Below are 23,527 nucleotides of genomic sequence, written 5' to 3'. Positions count from 1 at the left end.
TCACTATCCATCCTCATCTTCGTGATTAGCCAAAAGTGGCAGAAAAGCTAAGGCTCAAGATAAGGCTCTACAAGACTGTAATAAGACCCGCAGTTAAGTAGGGAGCAGAAGCATGGTGTCTAACAGCACAAGATGAGAGAAACCCACTCATATGTGAACGGAAAATCCTAAGGAAAATATATGGACCAGTGAATGAAAGGGGACTCTGGCGTATAAGAACAAACAAGGAACTCGAGGACCTATATCAGCAGCCAGATATTGTGAATGAAATCAAGAGGATGCGACTAAGGTGGTTAGGACATGTGGAAAGTATGGAGGGAAGGAGGTGAGTGAGAAAATCAATGTATGAAAGACCAGAGGGAAGAAGAGGGGCAGGAAGGTAAAGGAAGAGGTGGCTGCAGGAGGCTTAGGAACATCTACGGAAGCTGGGAGTGAGAGGATGGAGGAAGAAAGCAAGAGATAGACCCGTCTGGCAGTCCATTGTGGAGGAGGCTAAGGCCCTACAGGGGCTGTAGAGCCACAGGGTAAGATATGGAAAACAAGCGAAGCAAAATAAAACAAAACAATCCATTAATCAAGACAAGGTAAACGATGAAACTTTTATTAATGCACCTAACTCATTTTTCTAATTTAAGGTCCATTCAGTTAGTATGTGAATTTGCTTCGTGTAATTTGTTCCCATTTTTTATTACTTCCTGTACTATTTCACAATTGTCATGTAATACCAGTTCTCTTGACGACTTCATCCCAAAAGTGAGACAAACAATAGCAATTCTCAAACCTGAAATTCCTCTCATGTGGAATCCGTTTTCCTGTGCACGTGGAGAATTCTCTATTGTTAAGGATGACAAATGTGTCTTGCGTGTTCTACGTCATGCCTTCAAGGGAAGTATCTCATTTTAACACCTCTCAAATTGACATTTCGCCTTCTTTTCTTTGTTAGTTCCCTATAAAACAAAGTCTTGCCTATCAGCACTTTTCAGAAACACCTTATAGTGATACAAAGATGAAATGTGTAAAGCGCGTTGTGAAAACTGTAGCACGTTTGCACTCTATGAAGAGATAATCCTAAGATATTCTTATGATTTGTTGTTTCTACTTCCGCAATGCTAATCACGACAATAGAAATGGACAAAGAGTTGATGAAAATAAAAGCTATGCCTCAACGAACACAAAGAAAGCTTCATGCACAACAAGGGATTTTAACCCAGGACCTTGGCTTCACGGAACCGGACATTCAAATGTTAGTAGCTATTCCTACAGAAGTATTTCTAGTATGCAGCTTTAACATTTTTAATATTTAACAGTTTTATGGCAATAGAAAGCATATTATTTCTAATCGTGATACTTGTATGTAAATAGGATATACTGTAAAACGTTCACTGGAGAAATGGCTGTTTAATATCGTCAATTTGTGCTGTTAACCAACTACCGTGAAAATTGACCATCGCTATTTTAAAGGTATTAATTTTGAAACCTCCACCTCCTCAATTGGATTCCCCAGACCGTTCTGTACTCATTGGTAGCAGTAACAATCCTATTTTGACAGTAAAATTGACCTATCTCCTATGCATGTTTCCGAACTGATTTGAATTTTTATTCGCAGGCCACACATTTCATCAACTCATCACTCATCCACATCGTCGCGATTAACCAGAGTAGTAGAAAAGCGACCTAAATAAAATAATTACATGGATTGTTTCATCCAATTAATGTTGGTGAATTTTTATTATTACTTTAGTCATGTATCCATTTGATCAATTCTGTCTCGAGAATTAAAACAACCACAGAGATAGAACTGAAATACTACTATATTTAGTTTTTCTTAATATTGGCATGAATGTGATTACATAAAGATAATTGTAGTTAATTATAATTGTTAAAATATATAATGTTAAAAATCTACAAATTGCCATAATATCATACTACTGTACGTTAAAAAAATGTAATATTATTTGTCTCTTTTAGCCATCATCTTCTAAGCAATTTTCTTATTATGGGCTGCCAATTCCTAGAAGCTTCAACTTTTAACGTAAGTAATGAACTGCTTTAATATATTTTATTTATGTATATCAGATTCTCCTATAGAGTTACTGGCATGTAGATTTGACCCAGTAGTATTTTGTAAACTTTCTAATGTAAGTGTAAGAAAAAGGGCTTGTAATGTATCCTAAACAAATATATTGTGTGTTAGTTGTTTTACGGATTGTTAGCGAACTTCAATCTTGTAATAAGTGTTAGAAAAGATTTTATTGATTTCCAAAATCTTACCGTAAGTAAAGAAATGAAATTATTTCACTTGTATGAGTATAACCATGATCATATTAAAACTAATATTGTTAAGTTTAGCTTGTCCAAGCAGGTCTTATTAATAATAAGATAATTAATAATATTTAATAATCTTCTTATTAAAGTTCTTCACAAGTTAAGTAATTGAAAACACTTGTCATTTAACTTTACAATCGTGCTACCCTCTATGATGCATTTAATAAATAGCAACAAATCCGATTTGTCGTAATGTTCATGTGCCTGCTTTTCTTCTCTCTCTTAAATCATGAACGTTTAACTCTTGCTACAAATCCGCCTTCAAGGAAATGTCGAATTAAGAAACAAAAATTGAATTTTGATTAGGAATGTCGCTCGTTTTTAATCTACAGAAACTCTGCCTTTCTCTTTATCACAACTACTGTAAAGTATTGTATTGCTACAATAATAATCTGGTGCAAATTAGTGCAAAATATTCACATATACACTGCTGATTGTTTGCCATCTCATAGATTTTTGTTCTACTCTGCCCTGGAAAATTCCTTGAAGAATATTTATCTGAACTCCTTGGGTAGTATTTTGATTATATATTAAAGTTTTTATATGTACCAGACACTCATGGAATCGGCACCGAAGGTAAATTGTTGAAATGCTGTGTCAGTGTGACAAATAGTTTTCTGGACAAGATATTATTAATTTTGGGGGTATGATAAAGTGCAACGAATTATACGCAGTAGTGACAATACTAAACTCAAAAAGTAGCTAAAACACTTGTCATACATACTTGAATTTCACCGAGTCGCAATTGGTAGAAAATATTTTAATGTGTCTTATGACTTGATGTTGAGGTTTACCGCCAAAATAATTTGCAATGTGTACAGTAATAGAAATAAGTTTTTAAAGTGGATGGGAGAATATCGATATGTATGTGTCAAACATATGTAATTATGTTGCTTTGTTGGTTCTAGAATATTATCGATCGACTTTTATTTAAACTTTTTATTAGAATCAGATTGAATTGATTCGAAACAATAATAATATTCAATATATTACTTAGATGTTACGCAAATGATCGATCTTTTTCTAAAAAAATAAGGAAATAGTGAAATAATAAAATATGTTTGAACGCATCACTGTAGCAACTGACAGCATAATGACCAAGTTGAAGGTTAAACCCTCCCTGTTCAAATTAAAATCGACATTGCCCTTTCACAAAAGCGTAACGCTAAGGAGTAAATGGTGACATTCGTTGCGTTCCTTTGACATTAACGCCACGGACAATGCGGAAATAAACAGACCAACTAAGGTCACTGTCGCACTTTCTTCTACTGGTACTTTAGCTCTGGGCAACCTTTCGCAACATACGAGCCACACCCGCCTCCATATCGAGCATACGCTCTACCTGAGATTTCTTTTCACATTTGAAGATTCCAAAAAGCGAACACGAAAGTAACCCATCACCAAATTCGCACCACGGTACGTGGGAAGACTCAAAAAAAGAGCCGACACCCGTGTCAACGACTTCTGCTTACCTTCTATGACAATGGCATCGTCAGTCTCGTAATAGTTCGCAGCAGACACACTCACGAGCAAGAAAAGACATAGGGAATAGGAATTAGTCCAAAGAACAAGCTTGAACGGCAACATAGTCCATCGGGAGGAAATGCGCACCACAACTGTGTATTCGGAACACGAGAACCGACTGCGATTATGTTCGTCCTTCTACGCCACTTTAATGGAAGGGGGGACCAGTGAGTCGACATGGGTCATCGAACAATGTCTTCCGCCAATCAGGTTGCCCGGTGCGTGAAGGGGAAAAAAGAAGCATAACACTTATTTACTGGACCAATAGGTGAGCAGACTGTGATCATCAAACTGCTTCTATGCAGTTCCGTGGCGGCCTGTGATTGACGCCGAATAACAAATCGCCAATATAGGGGATTTATTGCAATGTTTCAAGTATCATAAGCGAAATTAAGTTACCTGCCAAATGCGCGTTCGCGTACGCTGAACGCGTTATCTATATATTATGACGATAGTACTTAGCTGGAGGGAATTTCATCTCGTAGGAACCAATTAAATACTATCCATATGGAAGCTGAGTAAATCGAATTTGCGACGAAAGAGGGGGGTTAGAATACTGTGAGTAACTGGGTATGGAGAAATGGTACAGCTCCACTTCTTAAAGGAAGTAAAAGTTGATGTCCGCAACAAGAACTTTCTGGGATTTCTTGCAGTGTGAGTAATGGGCCTACATTCGGTGATTTGATAAATATGTTGTGATGGGCCTAGTGACTACAGGCGTCGTCACCAAAGGGCAATCTCCTGCCTAACAACACACGACATACTCGAATAACCTTTATAAAAGACACTTTAAAATAATGACAGGTTTATAGCGGACATGGATTCACAGAAAGAGTGAGAGAAATCCATTAGCAACAACAAAAATGTATACCAAGAATTTCAATAAATGCAGCAGGAAAAAATATATTTTGCCAATCTTCCGGGCTCTTTAGTTATTAATCTTTAAACTACATAAATAATAGAGAAAGGGGAATAGAACGAGAGAAAGAATATTGAAGTTTTAACTCCACTTTATGCACAGATAGGCTAATTAAGGCCTCTCCGATGGCGAGGTGGTAATCACCTTGTAATCAAAAGGTCCTTGGTTCGATACTTAGTGGAGGCTTATAGTGGTTCGGATCTAGGCTGTGAGTCTCCCGGAATCGAATTCGCTCTTCCGGTCTCCCTGACAAACTTTATTTTCTCCCGAAATGACTAAATTTGGTATTGAATATTTATTATTATCTTTTTATTTCCTTTTGGCATGCATTTGCTGAGCGAAGGAATTTGTTATTGCAAACCAAACAATTGAACTTGAATTGAACTTTACAATATTATTATTATAGTTTTTCATTTTGAAGAATTTTGTTATACTATTACGGCTTCAGAAGAGTCTGTGTATTGATTTTGTTTTGTTTACCTAAAATTGTGGTCGCTAGGTTGTTTTGATAAAGGTGCTTCAATTTTGTATTCACATTAGCAAGACCGCAAATATCAATGGCAGCTGATATTCAGACGTTAGTTTTCCAGAACATTTTAATCTAAAGGACCTGAAGGCTGTAAAGAAATCTCCCGGAATTGTATTCTTTTGAATTGGCAAACCAATTCGGATCCTACTTTACATTGTTGGTCCAGTCCCGATTAGACTTTCTCTGCAGAAAGTGGACTTAAAAAGAAAGTGAAGGATCCGAACTACCCGGAGATCGAACCAGGGACCCTACGATTACAAGGCAAAGATGTTAACAGCTACGCAATCGGAGACTCTAAAAACGAACAAGTAGAGAATGAGAATTGGAGAGAAAAGACAGCGAGAGAAAATAAAATAAATAAATAATATATTTAAAAGAAAGGGAACATAGAGAGAAAGAAGTGTAACAGAATATAGAAGGAGGGAATAGACAATAAAGAAAGAAAGAAAGAAAATGGAAGAAACGATAAAGAATAGAAAGGAAAAGAAAAGAGAGGAAACAAAAGAAAAAGAGTTAAAAAAAGAGAGAATCTTGCAGCCCAACGAACGAGAATCTCTGCAGACGTCACTCGCAGACCTTTTGGGAAATTGTACCATAAACCAATGTCAAATTTATCACATCAACCAATAAAATGGCAGAGAAATCAATTTTCTTTGCAAGTTTTCTTCATATCGTAACTACAAACAATGCTGACTTATTTTATTATGAGTTTCCGAAGACCCTTCAGGCAAATGCTAGCATAATTTCCGAAGTCCTTATTTCGTCATCTCAGTCATTGCAATAAATTAATGCCTATATTGACGACTTCCGTTTGCCGATACATAATTTTTATGGGTCTTTACAGTTAACTGTGGTCTATTATTATTGATAAGAGGTTATGAATGGGATGATATTGGTGAATGTATATAACGGACGGAAACACTGGCTTTGAACCCAAAGCCTATAACCTCGGGGTCATTGCATTTTAGGTAATGAATAATGAATTTGTATTTTTAAGATTTTCTTCTTTAACGCCGCTTTTCTACCTCTTTATGACTTATCGCGACGATGAGGATGAGTGGATATAAGATGAAATTGATGAAACAGATGTGTCCAGGCTGTTACTTGAACCTGGCGAGACTGTTAGTGCGACATTGAACGTGTTTCAGTGTAACGTCTCTCTCTCTCTCTCTCTCTCTCACTCTCTCTCTCTCTCTCTCACACACACACACACACACTTACATACACGCACAGGCTGTATCATCATACAATCTCAATCGTCTCCAGCGTGTAGATGAATTGAATTGAATTGTTGTTTTAAGTTCACTTTATGCACATATAGGGTAATCGGGACTGGACCTACAGTTTAAAGTGGGATCCAGACCACCTTCTGCCTCTACCGGGTATCGAACCCAGGAGCCCCTGATTTCAAGGCGACGACGCTACCACTACGCCATCGGGGAGGTCCAGCGTGTAGATGATTTCTTCAATAATGTTTTGCTCGTTGAACTCTCGTTTCCTCAAAATCGGCATTTCCTATCCTGAGTGTAGATAACCACGTGGAACAGTTACACGGTATATTCTGTTGGAAAGCGACAAAATATTTAATAAATTACGATAGTACACATTCTGGAAAAAGAACACTACTAGGAAGAACTTACACATTTCATGTGGATTTTTTCAGACATAGGTGTATCTATGGTAACTTCCTAAAGTCTTTGAATTGAACTTGCGAAAAAGTAATATTAGGTGAATGTTGATGATAATGATCTATCTGATACTTTAGTAAGCCATTTGAAATATTACTTTCAATTTCAGTTGAAACATGTGGTCGGGACATGGTATTGATCACATGACCTCTAATCTGCTCTAAGGCGAGAATGTATAGAGCCTTGCATTCATAGCAAGAAACAATGCACAGTGCAAGACTACATCTTTACCTGTATTTAACCTGTGCGTTCAAATCCAAGGTTCCTTTCCGCCCTAAGCCAACTGTGAAATTTGTTAACAAGCTAGCTATTCGAGTATAAGAGTACTTTAAAATGTCATAATAAAGTGTTACTACCTCAAAATTGTTCCAGAAGTCCATTTATAATTGTAGCAAGACAAATGATTCCCATACTTTTTTACTACATGAGCATGCACAGTGAAGTAAAAGCAACCTTGAAAGTACGTGCTATGTGATGTAGGGCCGATTGGATCGAACAAGACTTTAGGAATGTTGTTACTAATAAAAACATTGTACGTTGGTATTTGAGAAGTTATTTAAATTAGAAAAAATGCCCTTCTCAGCCATTAGCAAGCAATGCGTCTATGGTCCACGTGTTGAGCTCTGTTTTTCTAGTACAGTGATGGGAGATATAGGCGGTGACATTTCAAAGCGTATTTGAATGGAATTTCACGTAGATTTGTGGACTTGAAGAAATTTCAAAAATTCAGTAGGTTTGGAAGTTTTATTTTATGGCGATGTACACATACTAGAGATGATTTGCTCATTTGTCTCCGACCATTGTAATATATCTTAGCATAACTTAATATTTTATGTATTCAAGCTTTCTAAATAGTATAAATTTTCAGAATTTGGAGTTGCATACGGAATATAAATATTAAAGTTTGCTGTGTTTTTCTGAATATGGTGAGAGTGCTTCTACATTAGCATGCAATGTTAATTGGACATTATCCACGTCTAGTGCTTTAAACTATACTTATTCTAACATTATGTTTCTAGTGAGCACATCTTCTCTCGTTCAGTTGAAAACGTAGTGTTGGAATAAGTTTAGTTTATAGCACTAGACGTGGATAATGTTCAATTAACATTGCATGCTAAGGTAGAATCATTCATCCATTGAGAATGCAAATGTTCTATCTCCAAATTGTAAGCAAATGGAGATATTGTGGCTGTAATCTATTTAGGATGTAATTGTTTCATCTCTGCAATTGTCTGATGCCTACATACAACAAATATTGATATATTGAGTGTATTTTTGGTCCATGCTCAGAATTTTGAAACAGCCACGAGAGTGCGAACTCCAACAGCCAATGAAACCTTACGACAATTTCCTAAACCAACTACAAGCGCCATCCGAGTATGAGATAAACCAATTACATTCTAACCTCAGTCACTTGTGGGTTATATGTTTAACGATTGTAGTGGTCTTCGGTTCTTACTTTTGTTGTTAACAGACAAGAATTTTGAATGATAGAGGATTCAAAGTAGTTGACTTATTTACCAAAATATGAATTAATTATTTTACTTTGCTACCAAATGACAAATTTATAATGGAATTGTTTCATCTCCATCTCGTTTCCAGAATGCAGTGTTAAATCTGGGAGATAGAACATTGACACTCTGAAATCATAGCTGGTGTTGCGTGCAATTGATCTATCTGAAATTTCGATAATGAATTACAGAATAAATACCTAGAGAGCCTTCAATATATCAGCCTTTGCAGGCCTCCCCGATGACGCAGCGGTAGCGTCGTCGCCTTGTAATCTGGGGGTCCCGGGTTCGATTCCCGGCGGAGGCACATAGTGGTTCGGATCCCACTTTAAACTGAAGGTCCAGTCCCGATTAGCCATACTGTGCATAAAGTAAACTTAAAACATCAAATCAATTATATCAGCCTTTGCAATGATAACAAACTTTCAGCACAATCCTGACAAAGGTCCAATAAATACACTATGTGGAAGAAAGTCATTGGACACCACATGTCAGCGGATACCATCAGTTTTCTTGCAATCAATAGGACGTTGGTCCGCCTTTGGCAGTGATAACAGCAGCTACACATTGTGTTTCACTGGCCACAAGGTCGTGTAGTACACCGAGTGGGATAGTCCGCCAATCCTCCTGCAGTACAGTCACCAACCCTGGAAGTGTAGATGGGCGAGGCGATCGCGACCTCAATTTGCGCTCCAGTTCGTCCCATAGATGTTCAATAGGGTTGAGGTCAGGGCTTTGAGCAGGCCAATCCAGTCAGGTGACATTATTTTCTGCATACCACTCCGTGGTAGCCCTGGAAATATGACAAGTCGAATTATCATCCTGGAACACATATCCTTCGTTTCCATGGAAACGCTACAACTTGGGGAGCATGGAGTTGTCGAGAATATCTCGGTAGGATGCAGACGTCATGTGGCCATACACCGGTACCAATGGACTCACGCCATGCCAGCTGAAACAACCCCAGAACATGATGCCCCCACCACCATATTTCACTGTGGCACTACACACTCAGGTAACAGACGTTCTCCGGATAATCGCCATACCCACACTCTCCCATCTGTTGGAAACAGTGTGAAGCGTGATTCATCGCTGCATAGGACCTTCCGCCATTGCAACACCATCCAGTTTCTCTGCTCTTTACACCAGCGTAGTCTCCACCGTTTATTGTTTTTTGTTATCAGGGGTTCGTGGGCTGCGGCTCGACCATGGTAACTGAGCGCATGGGCCTCCTTGTGAAGTGTCTTGGTCGAAACAGTCAAATTGGTCGCACTTTGAAACTCTTCTGCAATCGAATGCATCAGACGGGTCCTGTTTTTCCGAATCTCCCTCTTCAGCACTCTCCTGTCCCGGTCGTCCAATTTCGTGGGTCTTCCACTTCGTGGTGCATTGCTGCAGTGTCCCTTTTCCTTCCACTTCTTGATGACAAAGCCTACAGTTGATTTAGGGACCTGTCGGGCATCAGCTATGCTACGTATACTCATGCCTCCTATGGAGCAACCTACTATGATCCCTCTTTCAAACATGCTGAGCTCTTTCCTGTTCGTCATTTTAACAGCGATTGATCTGAGAAGCCTCCTGCTGCCGTATATATACCCATCTGTACTCTCTTTTCCATGAGGAGTTCGTTTCAGAGTTGAAATCGGGGTGTCCAATGACTTTCTTCCACATAGTGTATAAAGGGTTCTCCTGAAAAAAGGAAAAATTGAACATAGAACATTTACATTCTTAGTGGACGCATTGTCACTAACATGCAGAGAACTTTGTAGTACGTTACACTAGATAATGAAAATCAAGTTTAGTCTATCTACAAAAAACTGAAACTTAACATTAATCCAAAAAATCTTCTTCTTAAACTTCTCTTATCGAATCAGTTGATTTGTGGTTTTTGCTTTATTTTAATTCGCTTTTCTGCCACTTTTGGCTAATCGCGAATATGATGATGAACTCTCATATGATGAAATACACGAAGGACACTCTCAAAGAACACCCATGCTCAGGCAGGAATTCGAACTCGGGGTATCTGGCAAAGTAGCGCGCTGTGATAACCACTCCGCCACGGAGGCCGGCTTGAATCAATTGAATTGAATGAAAATGGCCAGCCAATAAGATAGAGGCTATCTCTCCAACACAAACATTCCAAACCCAACCCGTCTAAGTGAATTAGATGTAAAATTAAAGCCAACGGTAGAGGACAATTTGCGTGTACAAATCTTTGGATTTGACTGTATACAGAAGCAAACTATAGTAGAGGGTTTTAATGCGATCCAACTTCCTGAAACACGAACTCATCAATGTAATTGCTTAATCACAAGTAACCGAAGAAGAAAGTTTTTTGAATCTGTGTATGATTTGCCTCAGGAAGCCACTCCCGTACCGAATTAATCTTCTTTGGTATCCTCTTCCCAAGCCCCGGAGTCAAAATACTAGACCATACGTCATCCCGAGAGAATCTTGCGAAACTCGGTGAATCGGCAGTGATTAAACGGATGAAGAAACACGCCATGCCTCGTTTAGCGTGATGAACGTTCGAGAGAGGGATCTCCCCTTAGCCTACGGCTTGTAATCAAGGGCCTCGAGTTAGACTCGTTGACCGAAATAACAAATAGAAGTCCTGTTACATTGCTGAAGTGTCTAGTTCGAGTCTTTCATTCAAAGTAACAAATGAGCAACGAAAGGGGGGGGGGGGGAGGATCGATACCCAGTGTTCTGATCCTACTTTAAACTGTAGGCCCAATCCCGATTAGCCTATCTCTGCATAAAGTTGACTTATAATAACAAACTCAAATTCAAAATGTTACATATGTTACTTGTATAGAGATTAAAATTTTATTTAATGTTAATTCATATTTTTGTTCATTACTGCTGAAACATACTGTAAAGTAACTGTAAAAGAAGCTGATAATGTTGTTATTCGTTACTTTAAGAAAGTAACCGTTTGTTATGTCCTAATATTACTGACATAAAGAGAAATAAACCTCTCAAGATTGGAACTTCATAATTAAAATATATTAAAACTTGTAACAAGGTGGATTACATTACTAAACTTAAATCATCCATAAGACACATAAACAAGATGCATAATCGTTGCTATGCACAGACTATGTACATTGGCCATAACTGCTAGTTCACCACATACAATAATGTATTTTATAATATATATCAATCTTCTCCCCTTCTAGAGAAAACAAACTTATGAGGGGTAAAACACTCTTGGCCTTTTTACTCTTTCAGATTTCCTTCTTACAAAATCACTTCCTCCCTTCGAAAACAAACTTGTTCCTGGACCAATGCTGCTTGCTTCCTTCGAATATGATCTACTTTCTTGCTTCGGAGACGAACTGTGAGCATTGTGTTCTTCACTGTCGCTTAGTTCCTGCCGATGCATTTCATTTTTAATTGGAGGATATAAATATGCATGATATGCACTATCGTCATATTCCTTGGATATTTTTGACTGATTTGAATCTCCTCCTGTTTCATGGAGAATCTTTAAAAATGAATAGTGTACATTTCTGTATCTGCCACTTTCTACATCTCTTACTTTATACACAGCAAAACTGCATCTTTCAATAATCTCTCCTTTCCGATATATATCTTTCTTTCAGGACAGTAATAATATACTTTATTTCCAATTGAAAATTTCTCACATTCATAATGAACATTTTCAGTGTCATCTTTAATGATTATATTACTTGCAGTGTTGTAAGAAAACATTAATGAACTTGGAGATGTTCCAGTTGATGGCAATGGAGTGTTGTTATGCCAGTGTATTACTGTACGCAGTAGTGATTCTACTTCAGTATTTAATTTTCTAACATCCCCTTTTGGAAAATCTCCTATGAGGGTTAGATACCTTTTCACGGTATTGACTGTTCTCTCAGCCAACCCGTTTCCCGAAGGTTTATATGGGCAGGAATGCTTTAGTTCAATGCCCAACCTTTGGCAGAACATCTTAAATTGTTCACTTGCAAAGGGTTGTCCATTATCTGAGACTAACTCTTTTGGAGAACCAAGTATGTAAAATTGGCTTTTTAAATGTCTAATTGCTTCCTGAGCCGTTAAATTAGAACATTGCCAAACATTGAAAAATTTCGTGTGAGCATCAACACACAACAGGAATAAATAACCATTGAAATAAAAATGATCGACATGTACACGTTCCATGGGTTGTGATGTCGGTGTCCATGATGTAAATTGTCGTTTTGCTGGAGCTCTTGCATTCGTCTGACAAGCATCACATTTTGTAACAAAACTTTCAATGTCAGAAGTCATTTTAGGCCACCAAACTAAATCTCTGCAAATCTGTTTTAATCTCACTACGCCACTGTGCAGACCATGAATTCGAGTGAGAAACTTGCATCGCAGTGTCTCTGGCAATACAATTCTATTTCCCCACATCAACAATCCATCTTCTGTTGATAGTTCCAGACGTTTCTTCCATAAAGCTACTGCTTCCTCATTGATTTGTGGATCAATTCCTCTTGGCCAACCATTCTTAACGTAAATTGTTATTTTAGACAACAAACTATCGCTTTTTGTATGCTCCTTGATCTCAGATATGCGTAATGGTTGTAACTTTTGTTCTAGATCTGCATACGCTGTCAAAACTAAATCTGATTGCAATTCTTCAGGTAGTGATAATCTTGACAAAGCGTCTGCTATTGGAACCTTCTTAGAATACACTATTTCGTAATTCAGAGATGCCATGAATATTTTCCACCTCTGCCAACGTGCATTGTGTTGCATTGGCACTGGTGTATTCGAATCGAGCAATGATTTGGCAGTCGTTGAATCAGTGTATATTGTAAATTTTTGACCTGCCAGATATAAGTAAAAATGTTTAACAGACGAAATAATGGCTAATGCCTCTCTTTCTCCCTGACAGTAATTCTTCTGAGGAGGTGAAACTGTAGCTGAAAAACACGCCACTGTTCGATGTTCGCCATCTATCTTGTGCCCTAATCGTCCTCCAACACCGTAGCAAGAACTATCCGTTTCTAGGATTATTTCTTTTGAAGGATCGAAAGGAATTATTGCAGGTGTCTGAACAATCTTATCTTTAACAGCTTTAAATTCCGATACACATTGATTAGACCACAACCATTTTTCGCCTTTCCTCAGAAGTCGATATAGGTGTGGTATTGTAGATGACAAGTTGTGTAGAATGTGTTGGGCATGTCTGACAGTAATCTATCTTTTAGTATACTATCGGGTAGTCCAAACACAAGTTTTTCTCTAAGACGAGTGTCTAATTCATCTGCTGTAAACTCACAAGTTATTGCAGCAACTTTTAAACGATTTATGTACGATGTAGCTGTCTCACCTTGGTCTTGCTTTATTTGCATAAAAGCGAATCGTTGAATCCATTTATTAACCTGTGGTGCATATATTTTTCTCAATGTAGCAAAGAGTTCCTCTAAGGTGCAATCTTGTGGATCCTTTGGACTTAATCTGTGTTCCAGCTCTTGATATGGTAAAGTACCGATTGCAGAAATAAGAGTAAACACTCGTTTCCTTTCTTGTATATCGTTAGCCTCAACAAAAGCCTTGAATCTTTTAATATACGAATTTATATCCTGGCTTGGGTCATAAGCCTCAAATGCAGGTATAAAACTCACGTGTTTTTCCATACTGGCTCACTTGGAATTAATTACTATAATTCTACTTACAGTAGTAATTATTTATCTTCTTTAATCCTCGTCGCCATTTTGTTATGTCCTAATATTAATGACATAAACAGAAATAAACATCTCAAAATTGGAACTTCATAATTAAATATATTCAAACTTGTAACAAAGTGGATTACATGATTAAACTTAAATCATCCATAAGACACAATAAACAAGATGCATAATCGTTGCTATGCACAGACTATGTACATTGGCCATAACTGCTAGTTCACCACATACAATAATGTATTTTATAATATATATCACCGTTACTTCCTCACGAATGGCTAATTTGTTTCGTCTTCGCTTGATCCACTCGATACCACAAGTATGAATGGATCGAATCATTATTGTTTTAGGCAAGAAGTTAATTAATCGAAGATCACATTCAAGATCAATTTCCTTCGCTCTTTGTGTTCCTGGGCAAGAGTCATCCTTCAATTAACACTATCAATTTAACACTTCCCATTCATTAATTTGGAGATTACGGAGGAGTTTTTCATTGTTCAGCCAAGATGAAAAAAAAAAGGAGCTGTAAGAACTTTGCGCATTTATCACCTTAGTTGGCTCGAAGTGTTTAAGTTCATTATCTGAATCTCTACTTAGATCATTATGATTCGAAGTTAAGAAAAAGTTGAAGAAAAAAAGTGGTCACTGACTTCCTTTCTTTGCACGATGCCTGGAAGTCAGTGAGTCATGATGTGGCAACGGGAGTAACGGAAGGTTAATCCCGTATTAAAATTCTGCACGAACTCATCACCCCCAAGGAATGTAGGCCTTCGCGGAGTGATCCCTAAGGAGTCCTACAAAGCGAACATCCAGTTACTCATGGAAATGTAGAGCTTTTTTTACGAAGGATAAGTTGTTGAGTTAAAGCAGATATTGTATCTTATTTGAGGAAGAAACGTGCTTTGTACAAAATTACGTAACGTCAAGATACGGAGACCCGCAGAAAATGTTAAAACAATTCAAAGTTGTGTTCTGAAAATTAAATATCGAAATGTTTCAAGGAAACCAGTGAGAGAGAGAGAGAGAGAGAGAAAGACATAAAAACGATATATATATATATATATATATATATGAGAGAGAGAGAGAGAGATATGGAAACGTAAGGAACGATAAATTTGTTTTTGTTTTATTTTTATTTCCTTTATTTTACTTTGCCTTTTGTGCCACTTTTGGCTAATTTGCGAAGATGGAGATGAGTGGAGATGGAGATTGATGAATGGACACTCACAGACATCCACGCTCAGGCCGGGATTCGAACCCGGGACCCCTAGCGTCGTAGCGCGATGTGCTAACCACTCCGCCACGGGGGCCGGAGTAAGAAACGATAGAGAGAGATAAAAAAAGCGATAGAGAGATACATAAAAACTATATATATATATACTGTATATATATATATATATATATATATATATAGAGAGAGAGAGAGAGAGAGAGAGAGAGAGGCAAAGAGAGAGAGACATAAAAAACGTTAGAGAGAAGCACGAATAAAAGCGAACGTATGACTGAGTGAGAAATAGAGAAATACATTCTAAGGCATGGCAAAAGGGAAGCGAAAATCTAACGAAACAGATAAACAGAAAGTAGGAAAAGGATTACAAATACGAGATAAGAGATTAATAATAAATAAGGCTTTTGCCATATTCCTGGGAGGGAACGTCAAGTAACCTGGATGGATAAGAGGATACATTTTTGCAGTAGTTCCATTGGTGAAAATATCAATGTCCAAAAGACCTATTTATGAGTAAAGTAGCAATCCATCCCCCCTTTATTAAGTTTTATTAACTATGAAATTAATGAAAAATTTGAACTTCTTTACTCGCGGATAATATACAATCGACTTATTAATATTTAATTAAGGAATGTTACATACATTGTTAGTTACTTTAGTTTTTACGTCGCTTGTCTACCACTCTAGGCAGTTGGAATGAATGATGAAATGATGAAATATATGAAGATACAAATACTGTAATATACATACCCTACCCAGGATTCTAACCTAGGAAATCTGTTTTCGTAGCATCTAACAACTCCGGAACTTATTAATAATATTCATTTTTATCGGTTTACAAATTGAAAATTAAGTTTGTTAAAGTCCCCCTTCATGTGGGCCAAGCGGACCTTTGAAGCAAGATCAGAATCAATGATATGTGCTCGGATATCGAACTTAGAACATATTGATTTTGTTGCCAGGGAGATATTTGCAGTTCAATAAATTCTCACTAATGCAGGTTTATGAATTATGGTGTACATAATTCATGTAGCATAATCTAAGAATTGTCTAGTCCTATCTATAAACAGAAGCAGTGAAACAGTTAATATACAATTTTAAATATGTATTGACGATATTCTTTGACATTGAGTGTTGCGTGCGTTCAGTGTTTCATCCGAAAAGAACTTACTTGTGATGTACTGTCATTAATGCAAGCCTACTGAATATAAATGAAGTATATTTCTGCGAAATAAACTGTAGTGCACAACGTATTCTTGGAATTATTAATAAAAGAAAGACACTTCCTGTGGGAAAACTGAATGTGCATTGGATTGGCTTGGCATTTCCTGCAATTGAGAGAAGTAGTTATTTTTTGGCATGTTGATACATCGAACAATGAGTTAATGCAATTAGCAGATAAGTGGCTAATAAATCATAGTGACATGTTCTTGCTGACCGTTATCTTTGCCATGTTCAAAAACCGGGATTTCCCATTCGTTTGATTCAGAGTACATCCATTAGGAAGATGCTTCGTCTGGTCCACTGATACTGCAACCCACCCTCTTGTTGGAGGAGCAAATCACCGAGACGTGAACTTGTCACTCTTCAACTGTAATATGGGGTCAGTGGAAAACCCAAAAGTTTTTTAAGACATTATATGCATCTTCAAGAATAAAACTAATTGTATTTACCTACATCACTGACAATAATTATTGGAAACTACGCATATAAAAACAAAAACAATGCAGGAGCGTATACTTTAGGCTGGTTAGGCCATCTGCGAGGTCTGAAGCTCAAAGATTAGCTGAACAAATATCGATTCGAAATTGTAAATAAAATTGTTCACTTCTGTAAGAAGTTTTGTTTTATTTCCAAATTACTGTCGAAGTAATATGCCGAAATTTTGAGATCACACACACTTCCGATCCATACTTAATCCTTTTGGGCTGGGATATCTCTGCAAGCCCAGGCACATGGCAAACCTTTGGGTGATTATGAGAATGGGAGAAAACTTAATTCTTTCATGCTCCACAAAATAGCTGCTATCTATAGGCTGTATAGTTTCGTCAACAGACTGATTTTCTATTTTCTAACTTTGCCGTTATTGACACACATTACCAATCCAAGTCACAAATATATAATTTTATCAATAATCGTTTTCAAATTTTTATTAGGGATAATTTTTTTTTCTTTTGAGTAATAAATTTCATGGACTTAGTGAAGAGTAAAGGATTTACGAGGTACCGAAGTTCCACTTTAAACCCTTTTTATAGACATAGGATAATGAGGACTTATATACAATTTTAGGTGAAACTGAAATCACAAAAATGGTGTCCCTATCTATGTTTGTCCTAGAAATTCTTGATTAAGGCAATTGCAGAGAAGCTACTGGAATCCTTGATAGTGTAGACCTACCGCGGCTACCTTTGGATGTACATTAGCACAAGTCGAAAGCAATTAAGCCAAATATTAAACGTATGTCCAAGAACGGTGTAATTTTGTGAACTGCAATTATTTTTTTAAGTTGTTGCTAACAGCTTATATGTTTATGGCTAGGTAATTATTGTTGTTATTATTATTATTGGAGAACTGAAATCTTGTCACTGTATTAAGTTCTTTTAATGCATGCCTAATCATAAGAAGTTGGCCAATCACGTTAGGTTAGATGAACACAACGTTTTCTGTTAACAATTTCGGCGGAGATAATTGTTGTCTTTATAAGTAGAGAGAAAAGTTCTATAGAACTGTAAATGGCAAGAATTCCTTGCTAAAAAATTACAGGTTATATTTGTATAACATTTTCCTATGAACGAACTCGGTGGTCTATCGCGTTGTGGTAGACTTTCGGACTCGCCACGCCACCGAAGTATGAGCCGCAGTAGCTCAGTCGTTATGTCGACCTCCGCGGCGGAGTGGTTAGCACAGCGTACTACGATGCCTGACCCGGGTTCGAATCCTGCGTAAGACATGCATGTTTATGTTTGTCCCGCGTAAGACATGCATGTTTATGTTTGTCCCAATGAGAAAATGAGTAAAACTGATACATATGAAAAACAGAGAAAGACTGAGAAACTTCCGCTTAGGGGCTTTCCTTTTACAAGAGAAAAGTCGGTACCATGCGAGAGACCCAGGTTCGAACCCCGGCGGGGGGAACAGGGATTTTTTCCACCTGTTCAAGCAGCTCCGGCGTCCGCCCAGCATCGTATAAAGTGGGTACCAGGAGGAAACTCTGTTGGGTAAAGGCGGCCGGGGGCGGGGTGATGCTGATTACATCACCTCCTACCTTCGCCCGTGATCAAGAAAGTGTAGAGCCACCGAAGTTCCTGGGTTTGAGTCCTGCCCTGGGTATTCTTTGTAAGTGTCCATCATCAATTGCATTTCATCATCGCTCATCGTCGCCATTAGCCAAAAGTGGAAGAGAAGTAACGCAAAATAACGTTGAATACAAATACATTGTTCTTAGAGCGCATGCCTTAAAATAATCACGACTTCATAACTTCCAAGATGACCTGATTGAACAACCCCAGATTATATTATTTTGGCTCATCCAACAGAAGAAGTCTATGTCAATGGGTTCAGCTCAATCATGGATCTAAAGGAAATTGTCCGCGGTGAAACTCTGTTAGCTGAAGATACTCTAAAAAAGTCGTGATAAAGAGAACAAGTTGGCGAAGTTAGAAACAGAGGTAATTTAAAAAAGGATCTTAGTTTTAAAATGCGTTTCTTTTTATATTCATGAAACAAGAAATGTAAATAAAAGCAAAACAAACAAACAAAAAGAACAGTTCGTGACCCTTGCATCACATACTATTATATCTAGTTGGGTTTTCCTAAGAAAATGCTATTTCAACCGAACTATTTTTTGATGTATTGCACTTTTACATAACAATGACCGAAGTGGAAATATGCTGATGTTTCCAAAAAGATTTGATTCAAATTGCAAATGGTTGCTGACTCGAATTAAATACTCCACTTGAAATGGTTTCTTGTGTTGTGTGAGAGATATATATCACTTACGTCAGGTTGAACCCAACGTCTAGACAGGAAAACACAGATGGAACACGTTTGTACGCAATTGAATTTTCTCTCCTTCTGCGAGGCAGTCGAACCACTTAAAGTACGTTTTTGAATTATTACATCCTGAGGAGTGGTGCCTGTGCAGTACACCTTGCGATCTTTGCAGAGATACTTTCAAAAAAAGAAGGCAAGTGATATACGGAACCAATATTCACGCATTCGTCAATTTTTATCAATGAGACTCACCAAGACAGTGACAAAGTTTAACTTGTATGTATCACGGTTAATAAATTGCACGATATGACCATATTTTCCAAATATTGGTTTTCTTCTGAATATGATATTGCATTTATCAAAGTCGCCCTGAACAATATAAAAATTGAAGTTGCTGATCAACACAGCTATGATTTTATTGATGTATGTGTATTCAGTAAGCAGGGCGTTTGACTGCCAAGTGGAAAACACGGGTTCGATTCCCGTGGTGGGATGATCTCCCGACCGTCTTTAACCCTCCCTTCAGGTACCTGTTGATTAGTGGTTTGGTGAACTCTCCAGAACAGTTTCATGCCTTCTGGACGAAGTAGGTCCAAAAATGCTGTTTTTAACACCAAAGGTTAAGGGCCCAAAGGGTCCAGAGTATCGCCAAAATGGGACCAAAGATTGGTTGGGAATATCGACGACCTCCGTTCGTGACACTGGTCCCTTGGCTGTGTGCGAGAGGCGTCTGGAGGAGAAGCAGAGTAATGATGGAAGATAGGCAACCCGCAACACTAGAAATGCCATATCTTCATCTTTTTCGGTCCCAGCTGCTTGTTTCTTTTGTTGAACAGTACCAGGTGTATTTCTTTATTCATTGCGACACACAAAATACTCGGTATGGCGAACCTAGGGCCCTAAAGGCGGTCTGCGTGACCCAAAATCCTCGATATTATCAATATTTTTGGTATTTCCGGCTTGCGCAATTTTTTTAAAATCTGCTTTGATGGAAAAAAATTAGACCTCTTTCCTTTCGAAATTGTTTCCTTTGTTCATATCACTATACCCTACTATGCACATTAAAGGAACTGAAACTTTGTATTGTATGGAAGGGGTTATTAGATTTTCTGTGAACATACTCCAGAAATTGATAAGTACGGTCCACAGCAGGTTCACCGAGAGAAAAATGGTGACATCTTATAGACGTCATATTCTGAAAATATATTTTTGCTCCCAGTCTGTTGATTCATTCTGCGAATGCTATTGTCTGCACTTTACCATAAGTAAAACATACCATTTCTTTGTAATACAATTTAGTTTCATTGAGCTTTCAAAATCGCCTGACCGGCGGACTCGTATATTAAATGTGTACCCATGAACTCATACAAATGTATTAATTGTTATTACCTAGTAGATCATAGAGTGCAAAGTGAGATAAGAGTAGCTTTTCCCAAAAAAATGTTTGCAGTTTTCATACTTGTTCACGCATTGCACATGTACATACATACAAACATGAACAAACGAGTTCCTATGGGGTTGGCAACCATAACAACTTCCATCGTACAATAAAATTTAAGGAAAATATTGTTAAAATATAATGGGGAAAGCAACTTTTATCCAGGGTCGTTAAAGGTCCAGGAATTTTAGATAAGTTCAATTTTTGTCTGTAAAGTGTTCCAATTCTGTCCAGGAATCTTTTTTCCGGCTCAATTTAAATACGGTCCAGGAACCTTTTTTCAATAAAACAAAAGGCAAATTGGATCGAATATAAATTGTGCAAGAAAAAAGGTTCCTGTCCTGTTACGGAACCAAATATAACCCATTAGAATGTATGAATTTCTGGATCCTAAATAATCCCATGGTTGTTAATTTCCAGGAATTGTAAGTAAATTCAATTCCCGTGCGGAAGAGAAAATCAGCAAGTGTAAATGGGTTCTTGGCCGTAAAGAACCTTTTTATTTATGAAGTATTTCAATTCGCTACAGGAATATTTTTTATGATGAATTTAAATACGGTCCAAGAACCCTTTTTCCGGATGAATTTAAATACGATCCAGGAACTTTTTTCAATGAAACAATACGCAACTTGGACCGAATTTAAATTGTGCAAGAAAAAAGGTTCCGGTCCTGCAGCGAAACCCAATAGAACCCATTAGAATTTATGGGTTACTGGACCTTTAACAACACTACATTTGTCTCACCCTGTTTGTAGAAAATCTAGTGAAGGGTACGACAATCTTGAATTTAACGCAAGACTGCAATTCGAAAATTTATATTCAACTGGGCTGAAAGTTTGTCTGGTTTTCAATACGATGTTCTTTAGTTTCACAAGATAATATCGTTCCAGTTCTCACTATAATATATTCACATTTTGGAATTGCTTCCTTAATATTTTTCACAAGCTGACAGAGACTTTTGTCGAGTGTGTTGAAATATGCATGTGTTAATCATTTTAAACTAATTCGTTCTCTCCCTGGTATTTGCACGTTTTTTTCCCCGCCATCTGTGACGTCTTCAATTAACCTTCCAGTTCCACCACCAGAGGAGATTAGTGTTCTGATACGTGACCATTGGCAAGCGCTGGACGTTATCTCAACTTGTTATCTTGGAGCGTGAAACGCTCTGAAAAAAAAGCCATTGCTTTGGAACTGTTGTAGTAAGCCTAATCTTCCTTGTCTTTCTTGACTTATAACTCTTGCGCAAAACAACCGCAGCTGTAGGAGAAAGGAAATTCTGATATTATTTTTTTGTTCATAATTGACCGGGCTTACGCTTTTAGCCATCCTCGTTTGTACAACACAGCTAATCGTTTAAGATGCCATTCTGGATGTTGGTCAGCCGTTTCCCGAAGGGCTTGGTTCCTGGAACTGCTTACCATTGAAGAATGGGTAGTGGTTTTTCCAGAACAAGAGCACACCTGAACACACCCAAGCAAAGAGGCTGCAAAAAAAAGTTTATTGAGGAAAACGATGGCTACACAATCACTCGATATTTACTCACGATGTTAAATTAACCGTAATTTCATTCAGGGTCAGAGGAATCCACCAGCACATTTCAACATCATGGAATACATCAACCAGATGGAATGTTTCATTGAGACAAGTGTCATTAGCTTCTCAGTAATCATTACACTAAGGTTTTGTATGCACTAAAAACTAGCAAAATGTGCATATAAATATGCCCTAAAACCTAAGAAATGTGCACTAAATATGCAAATTAAACATAAACAGCAATTAAGACAATTCTGCTGTTATCCCACAGAATAAAAGCAATAAGTATAACTGCTACACACTGCCGGGTCTATAAACCGCAAAACCCCGCAGTGCAGAGGTGATTGAATGAGCAAGCCTTTTTGGGAGTCCTTGACATGCATGTACAGTGGGATCTACTAATATCGCTCCTCAAATTGTCCATGACCTATTTTCATTAATATATCTCTTACATCCCGTGTCTTTTTAAGCGATATATTTTTATGTATACTGGTGCAGAAGTTGTCAACAGCTTGTTTTTAGTTTTCTTTTAATTCTTGAAGCTCTTATTGCGTCAAATAAAGTGCACGAACATGGTGATGGACAATTTGCACAGTAATACTCATGGATACCACTGTACCGAATATAGGGTTCATACTCGAACATGTGTGTGTAAAACAATAAACGAAGTTGAACTAAAGATTATTTACCTCCCTTTGGAAAAGATTGGACAATCCATGTTAAAATAGCCTTCTTAAACGCAAAGGTTTATGGCTGCAGCAACAAAAGCCTTCCATCTGTCCCTATCCTGGGGCAAGATCAATCCAATCTTTTCCATCCTTACAGATTAATTTTAGGTCCATCTCAACGTTATCCCTCCATCTTCGTCTTGGCCTTCCTACAGGTCTCTTACCATCAGGTTTCCCAACAAGAATCCTATAAACTCTTCTTTCCTCTTCCATTCGTGCCACATGGCCTGCCCATCTGAGTCTTCTTGATTTAATTATTATAATATCTGGACTGGATTACAAATTGTGCAGTTCTACATTATGGAATCTTCTCCACTCATCTATCTCCTAACCTCTTTTAAGTCCAAATATTTTCCTAAGGATTTTATTTTCAAGTACTCTTAATTTATCTTTCTCTTTTAATATAAGAAGCCAAGTTTCACATCCATAT

At 37.6% G+C, this 23,527-nt stretch overlaps 1 protein-coding gene across 1 annotated transcript in view; it reads right to left on the bottom strand.

The window, feature by feature from the left end:
• The window catches only part of LOC145983634 (uncharacterized), a 49,155-nt gene extending 45,177 nt beyond the window's left edge, over positions 1-3,978 (bottom strand). Inside the window, exon 1 of the mRNA XM_083116700.1 lies at positions 3,798-3,978. Coding sequence (XP_082972826.1) covers positions 3,798-3,912 — 115 coding nt within the window. The 5' untranslated portion in view covers positions 3,913-3,978. The remainder of the gene's footprint in view (positions 1-3,797) is intronic.
• Positions 3,979-23,527: the final 19,549 nt, after the last annotated feature.

The sequence above is a fragment of the Lepisma saccharinum genome, chromosome 1, assembly GCF_977018435.1.
Source record: "Lepisma saccharinum chromosome 1, izLepSacc3.1, whole genome shotgun sequence".
NCBI lineage: Eukaryota > Metazoa > Arthropoda > Insecta > Zygentoma > Lepismatidae > Lepisma > Lepisma saccharinum.
The sequence above is the reverse complement of the archived record's forward strand: the minus strand, read 5'-3'. Positions and strand labels throughout refer to the sequence as shown.